General features: G+C 15.8%; 2 protein-coding genes across 3 annotated transcripts, besides 1 other annotated feature; one reads left to right on the top strand and one right to left on the bottom strand.

Moving 5' to 3' along the window:
• Window positions 1-1182, bottom strand: PGSY75_1427500 (putative DNA mismatch repair protein MSH2; the record flags this gene model as incomplete). Its single annotated transcript, XM_018787967.1, has 1 exon — window positions 1-1182. A coding segment is annotated over one exon (1182 nt), but the record flags the coding sequence as incomplete, so codon positions are not given.
• Window positions 1183-3235: 2053 nt separating this feature from the next.
• PGSY75_1427400 (putative membrane protein) lies at window positions 3236-5564 on the top strand (the record flags this gene model as incomplete). 2 transcript variants are annotated; one of them, XM_018787966.1, is made up of 6 exons in its annotated part: window positions 3236-3398; window positions 3604-3711; window positions 3816-3954; window positions 4129-4231; window positions 4397-5330; window positions 5437-5564. In XM_018787966.1, the coding sequence occupies 6 exons, from the start codon at window positions 3236-3238 to the stop codon at window positions 5562-5564; spliced, it is 1575 nt and encodes a 524-aa protein (XP_018639338.1). The 2 variants fall into 2 exon arrangements, with proteins under 2 accessions (XP_018639338.1, XP_018639337.1); XM_018787965.1 differs by having other exon boundaries at window positions 3236-3404.
• A 2237-nt stretch (window positions 5565-7801) lies between these two features.
• Window positions 7802-8754: part of a sequence feature (centromere) that runs on past the window's edge.

Here is an 8754-nt window from a genome sequence, read left to right as displayed (position 1 = left end):
TTTATAAGTTCTGTCATATTTATCTGCAAAAATATCTTTTTCTACATCATCTTTATGTTTTTTGATTTTCTTCATTAATGCATTTTTTTCATTAGCAATAATTTCTAATTCACTATCAAATCTTGTCGAAATTAAATAAACTTTATTTTCTTGAACTTCTTCTAAGTCTATAGTTATTTCAATCATATCTAATAATTTAGAAAATTTATTCAAAATGTCATGTAAAGGATTTATAATGATTTCGTCTATAGTTTCTTTGTTTTTTCCTTTAATAGGTTTTAAAGTAAAGTAAATTTGTTTAAAATCTAAAATAGAATAATACATTTTTACAATGTCTTTTAAAATCATTTCTTCATTATATTTAGAATTTACTCGAATTTCATTATTTTGATTTATTTCTTTTAAATAATGATTAAGTTTATCTAATTCTGGTATCCTTTTTAAATAATTACAAAAAATAACATTACGAGCATCATCTTCTTTTATGAAAAATTCAACAATATTTAATCTTTTATTTATTTCTGCAACATTAGTTAATGGTTGTGTTAACCATGATACTAATTTTTTCGAACCTATTGAAGTATTACATTTATCTAAAAATTTCAATAAACTTGTATTAGTATTATAACTATGTGTATTCTTTTTATTTGGAAGGATATTTAATGCACTAATAGCTGCTTTATCTAATCTCATATATAAATCCATATTATGTATATTAATTTTACATTGATTATGTATATCTTGATTTTCTTGTAGTTTTAAATAATTAATTAAAACCATTAAACATTTACATGCATTTTCTAATTCTAAATGTTTATCATAATTTCTTACATCATCATTATGAGATATAATTAGCTTTAATTCATCTTTTAAATTAGTTGCATCATACTTTTTCTTTTCTAAAGGAATAGCTTGAACATTACAAATTTTAAACAAATTTAAAAGCCTTTCATCATCAACTAAATCATTAGTACTATTAAAAAAACACTTTTGTGGTCTTTTCTGTATGAATAAAGATTCTAAAGCTGTAAAATGTCCATTATCAATAAATTCTGTCATTAAAAATTCATATTTTAAATAATTATAAAAACATACACCTAAACTTTTCTGATATTTTTTCGTATCTATGTATAAGCATAATATTTGATCCTCATTAACTTCTTCTACTTCATGATTTTCCATCGTCAATAAAATTTTTGAGCATTTAAAAATTTATAACAATAAATATATGAATTAATATTATTTAATATAATTATTTCTTTTATATATTTTAGGAAAACATTCTTTTTAAGCCCTTTGTATATATATATATATATATATGGTTTAAATTGTAAAATATAATATATATATATATATATATATTTATAGTTTTTATAAAGTATATGCAAATTTAACAAAATATGTAACTATTTTAGTATATATTAGAAAAAAACAAAATATATTATAATTTATTATTATTAAAATATATGGTAATATAATATATATATAATACATATAATTTTTTTTTTTCGTTTTTTGTTGTATATATTTCTCCTTTTACAATTTAAACCATATATATATATATATATATACAAAGGGCTTAAAAAGAATGTTTTCCTAAAATATATAAAAGAAATAATTATATTAAATAATATTAATTCATATATTTATTGTTATAAATTTTTAAATGCTCAAAAATTTATACATGTGTGTATATATATATATATATTATCTTTTCTCCTTTGAAAAATATATATTATATTTGTTTTGTTTATTTTTTCTTTATATTATTTCAAAAATAATTAATATTTTATCACAAATATATTCAAATGCACATTTTTTTTTTTATATTTTAAGGGGGAAAAAAAAAAAAAGGTTTAATATATAATAAAACAAATTGTATTTTATTCGAATGATCATATAAACCTGAAACAAATGATATATTAAAATAATTTCTTAAAATTTTATGTTTTGAAAAATTCTTTAGGTAAATATAAGGTAACTTTTTTTCTTTTTAATATATATTTATAATATCCTTTCATAATATGTATTAAAAATATAAGCCTTTATAAAAATGATATATTTTTTTTCTTTTACCAGATGAAAAAATTTGTATATTTATATAATATTATATATATATATATTATTAAAAACTATGTCGAAACGGTCTAAGATATTTTTTTATGTGATCAGAATATATATATGAAATCTATTTTTTTTATAACATTTAAATATAATATTAATTTTAATATGCTTATTAAAAAATAACAAACAAAATATATATATATATATATATATATGAGAAAAAAAGTTTTTTTGAAAAGAAAATATTCTTAGAGTTTTTCAAATACACATTGATACATAACTGAATTTTATCATTTTGAAATCTTTAAAAAAAAAAGGATATAAGCAAAATTGATTATATCATTTCCATTTGTTCTTATAGAAATTTCAAAATGTTAAGGGTTTATTATTTTTTCATCTTAAAAATTAATTTAAACACTCTTAACCTTAAGAAAAATACAACAAAATTAAAAAAAAAATATATAAGATAAAAACAAACAAAATGTTAATATATATTTTTTATTAATATATAAAATATATACCTTTTAATTAACCTTGCTATTTTTTTTTTTGCTAATTAAATATTATATATATATATATATATAATATATATATATTATATATGTATTATATTATATGTATAATCATGTATTATATAATATCATTTATAAAATATAATTTTTTCCCATTTTGTAAACTTTTCTCATCCTTATTTTTTTTTTTTTTCTCCTTTTTTATAAAAATTTAATGTATACACAAAATAAAAAAAAAAAAAAAAATTAAAAACAATTAAAAAAAATTAACAATTGTTAACCTAATTTTAAAAAATTACTTTTTTTTAAATTATTTTGAATTTATCTTTATATTTACAAATATAATATATTTCATTAAATTAAATTTACACAAACAAAATCATATTATTTAATATTTTATATAATATGTTATTATATTATGAGATAAAAAAATAAATAATTTTTTTTTCTTTTTTTTTTTATTTAAAAAAAAAAAAAAATGAAAAATTCTTATAAATTGTAATAATATTGAATTATACTTTATGTAAATACTTAATGCTTTATGAAATGTAAAAATATAATTTATAAGATCCTTTTTAATAATCTTTTTAAAAAGTATCATCATACTTTTTGAATAAAAAAATCATTCTTTTTTTTTTTTTTTTTTTCTTTCCTACATCATGATTTTAATGGGATTAAATAGTGATTACAATGCTAGAATAAATTTAAAAATAAAATTTATTGTCAAATCAATTATCAAAGTTATAACTAAGCATTTACTTTTAATAAGTATATTAAATCTAATTATATCACTATGTTACAATTACATTATAAATAGAGACAGTAATCGTAATACATAAAAAGCAAAAAGAATTTGAATATAATAATAAATATACATGATTTTGTATATTTTATATCATTTTTATTTTAATGTTAATAGTTCATTATGTATTCATATATTGTACTGTTAATTAAAATAAGATGTTCATTTTATATCATTTTATTACTATATATAATATTTCTTTCTCTTTTTTTTTTTTTTTTATAGACCAATTAAATATTGTAGCTCACCTATTAAGAGGAACATTTGTTAGCTCTATACCATCATGCTTTACCTTATCATTATTAATATTTTTTAAGGAACACAGTCTAAATAGTAATATATTTCTATATATGTTTAACATAGATATATATTTAATTATTTTTCATTTTATATTTTCATATATTATTAATTTATACGTATCTTGTCCTTTTTTACAGATTACAAATATAATGAATGGAATATATTAAATGTATTTTGTGTAATATTAACCTTTTATAGTATATTTTATACTAAAACTGTTTTTTCTAAGGATTATGGAAATAATATATATGACATTTTTTATGTAGCATCTATATCGTAAGTACATTTAAAATTTTAATTATTTGCATTTAATTAAAAAAAAAAAAAAAAAAAAAAAAAATTTTATATGTTATATATAAACATTGTATTTATACACCCAAAGTAATAAAATTATTTCATTAATTTATTGTACATATATATATATATTTTTATTTTTAAACCTTCATTTAGGTATATATTACAAAAAAGGTTTAATACGAGAAAATCAAGTATCCATGATTTTCAACATTGTATGAATACGGAAACGAAAAACATAATTGAACTAATTCAAAAGGTAAGATATTATATATATATAATTTTTTTCATTACAACTTTTAAAATATACGAATATTCAAATGTTATATTAAACAAATAAAAAAATATATATATATATATATATATGTTTTGATTATCGTGTATATCATATAAATATATATATATATATATTTTTTTTTTTTAGGGTATAATATTAAATATAATGCCACTTATTTTCTCCTATGTATTGAGTTTTATTGTAGATATTTTGATGACAATAATTAATAGTATTAGTTTTAATATAATTGTAAGCATTTTGACACATCCATTTGATGTAATATTAAGTCTACCTAAAATATACAATTTATCAAATATTTATGTTATTACCAATTTTTCTTTTTGTTTCTCAATTTTTTCTTCAATATGGATAACAGCAGTTTTAGAATATCATTTTATAATTTTTAATTTTATTTTCAATAAATATGATTCGAAAGTGCTTACTTCGTTAAATAATTTTCCAATGCACAACCAATGTTCATATCATGATGAATTTTTCGTTGTTAGTTGTATTTATAATTATTTGAAGGATATAAGTTATAGGATAAAAGGAAATAATATTGAAATTACCAATATGGATAAAAAAACTAAATTAAAGTTATTATTATTTAAAAAACTTATACTTATTAATACAAGCTTAAAATATAAAGATGAAATAAATATACTAAGTCATTTATGTAACCCCATACATACAATATTATTTGAAGATAACAAATTTTGGAATGCTTATATTGATTCGTGTATATTATGTATAGATGATTTAATTAGTCAATTAAAAAAATATATAAATATTTTAAATCATGATCAAACTGTATATTCATTTGAAGAAAAGTTAGAAATCAAAAACGTATTAGAAAAAAATCGGATAAATAAATTAAAGGATACAATCATATTAACTTGTATTTATTTAAAAGGAGTTTCACTGTGGTCAATAGCAATAAGTATTATATGTAAGAATGTTATAGTATCAGTTATTAGGAAATTGTCATCAATTATAGTTTCCTTGTCATATGTTTTATTTGACTTTTTGAACTTTATTAAAATAAATGAGTTATATGATCCCTTACACCACTTGCTTTATGGTATGAATGAAATTTATTTTAAATATAAATATGAATAGGTTATATTATATTACATATATATATAAATGTATTTAATATATTTTTTTTTTTTTTTTTTTTTTTGCAGAAATGAATTCCATTGTAGAAATTTTTAAATTTTATAAAGAAGATATATTAGATAACAAATATCAATATTCTTACAACCTATATAAGGGTTTATCATATTTATTTAGAAACAGATCCCTTAATTATTAATGTTTATTCATTTAACAAAAGGACACATTTAAGAACTTTTAACACATCAAAGAAAATACTGTTTAAATAATATTTCTCCATTTTTCGTATTAATAATAATTTTACTTATTATAAAAATTACATATTATTAATATAATTTTTTGTAAAAAGGTTTTACATAAAATATATTTTTTTTATTTATTTATTTATTTTTTTTAGTTTTATTTGTCTAAAAATAAAAAATGCATTTGTTTAATATTTTGTTTATTTTTTTTTAACTTTACATTTTTAAAAAAAATTATTCTTATTTTATTAAATATATATGTTAACGATTAAAAAGAATATTAACAATGTATTAATATACATAATATATTATATTATAAAAATAGCCCCAATTTAAACATATTATTATATTCCAAAATTTTTTGGTTAAAAAAAAATATATACATACTGGTTTTTCCTATATTTCTTTAATATAATTTTTTTATATATAGATGTATATAAGTCGTTTTTATCATGATTTATATCTGAATTTTAAGAAATACTTGTATGATTTTATAATTATTTATTATATTTTGCATATAATCATTTTATACCCTAACAAAATAACAAATTATATATTCTAAAATATCTAAACCGAAATGGTTTCTTGATGGCTTTTACTTCTTCATATTTATATTCCTTTTAAATATTGAAAGATAAAAAATAGTTTATTGAACTATATTAATTATTATAATATATTAATAATTCCAATGAATGAGTATAATTTTTTTATATATAATTATATTCATTTCCCATTAGAACCATTATTTTTCTTGTTAATAATAGAACTTTTTATGATAATCATATTTTTTATAGACATCAATCTCAATTATTTTTCTTTTTGATTTCAAATTGTGAAACTGTTTCTGCGGAATACGTTTTATCATGATATACGTTTTTTTATTATTGAAATTATAAGACAAATATCAATTATTTTAATTGAAATAATACCTTTTATTTTGTATTATATAAGTCGTAATTTTTTTTTTATACTAATAGAAATATGTATGTTTTTAATAATTGATATAATTTTAATTTTTAAATCAATTATTATAAATAAAAACGTTAAAAAAGAATTACATATAGATCAATATTCTAGCTTATCTATAACAGTTAAAAATATGTATTCATAAAAAAAAAGAAATTATTAATTTGAAATTATGGAATACAACACATTAATTGTTTTTTTATTTTTTTTCTCACTACATTTTTCAAATACATTTTATAGATTAATATTTCAACATTCCTAGATAATTTTTATAAAACCTTATAAAATTAATTATTATATCTTTTAAATATTAACGTAAATATATTAATGAAAATTAACAATAACTATATTTCTTTGTTGTACTATATTACATTTAAACAAAAATAATAATGTTATTATACATTATAAAACACTTTTTCTGTTTTAATAAAAACAATATATTTTTAACAAAACGTTATTTTTTTGGAATTTTTTTTTTTCTTTTGTTATGATCATTTTAAAAGTTTCGAATAAATTTACATCTACATATCAAAATTTGATATATTTATATTTTAATAGAAAAAAATGTTTATAATAAAATTAAATATATAATGTGTAGTATTTTTTCAAATTATATTGTGAATCACTATTCAAATAGTTTTTCTTTTCTTTATTAAATAAATTAGAGGATCATTTTATTAATTTTTTTTAATATTTCTTATATAACGTGCAGATATATGAAAATAACACTTTTTCATAGTTTTTAAAAAATGTGCTTTTTAATAAAAGGTTCTATGTTTATATAGATTCATAACATTAGAATAATTATATTCTTTTAATATAAATTACATTGATTTACTACATACAAGGTAAATATAAAATTCTTTTTTATAAATGTAATTTCTTCCAGAACAATTGATTTCTATATTCATCTTGCATTTATAAAAAGTGTATATTAAAAAATATTTATGTTTACTTCATTGAAGTTTTTTGTAAGATTAAATTAATTCTAAAAAAGACAATAATATTATAATAATTACGATTAATTCTAATTCATTATTTATTAAATATACGTTCTTTCATTTTCATAAAATAAAACTTTTTCAGACAATTCTTATTAATCATTTTTAATGAAAATATTTACTAAAGTAGATACAGACAAAATTGTTATTTAGTTTTTCTCATTCATACATATAATTATAGAAGCGTACATAATGAATCTTAATATGAATTGAATCGTATAATAAATATGTATGATTTTATATAATAAAATTATTAAAATATTGGCTTCATTATTAACTACACATATATAATTTATTATACATTACACAAAAAAATTTGTGTTTTCTTTCTGAAGATTTTTGATATATTATTATATATTTTTCAATTTTAATAATTATTTTAATATACTGTGAAAAAGAAAATGCTGAACACAATAATAAGGTGAACAAATATATGTATATAATGTAAAATGAAATATTCACTTATAAAATACTTACCAAAAGTTTAATCATTTTGAATGGAAACATATTACAATGGTATAATAAATATGTTTTATCATTTTTAACATTTATCAACTATAAAAGGTTGAATAAAACAATATATATATAATAAACAATCTTCATATTTTTTAATTAATTATACAATGAGTTTGAATTCACAAAAAATACAGCTGAATATATTTACATAATGATAATTAAATAATACAAAACTGAGAAACCTATTTTTATATAATGTCTAATGAAATGTATATTAATAAATTAAAGTTTTCATATTTTATTATATAATAAAATTTAACATGTATAAAATTTACTTTGTGCATATATTATTTAAAAATAAAAAATAATATTATATTTTAACAAACAGAAATAAATTTGTTATATTAAATAATAAATATATTTATTAATTTAATTTAAAGTATATTATTAATTACAATATTAGTTATTTAAAGTATTATACACATATATATATAAATAAAATATATTAAATACAAATATATAATTTAATAATAATAGTAAATACTAAAATAAATAAAATTATATAAAATAATAAAATATAATTATTAAATATATAAAATTAACTATATACAATAATATGATAAATATAATATTAAATATATAAAATTAATTATATAAAATAATAATAATAATTAAATATATAAAATTAATTATATAAAATAATAATAATAATTAAATATATAAA

Source organism: Plasmodium gaboni, chromosome 14, assembly GCF_001602025.1.
Source record: "Plasmodium gaboni strain SY75 chromosome 14, whole genome shotgun sequence".
NCBI classification, from domain to species: Eukaryota; Apicomplexa; class Aconoidasida; order Haemosporida; family Plasmodiidae; genus Plasmodium; species Plasmodium gaboni.
This window is presented reverse-complemented; position numbering and strand designations above follow the sequence as displayed.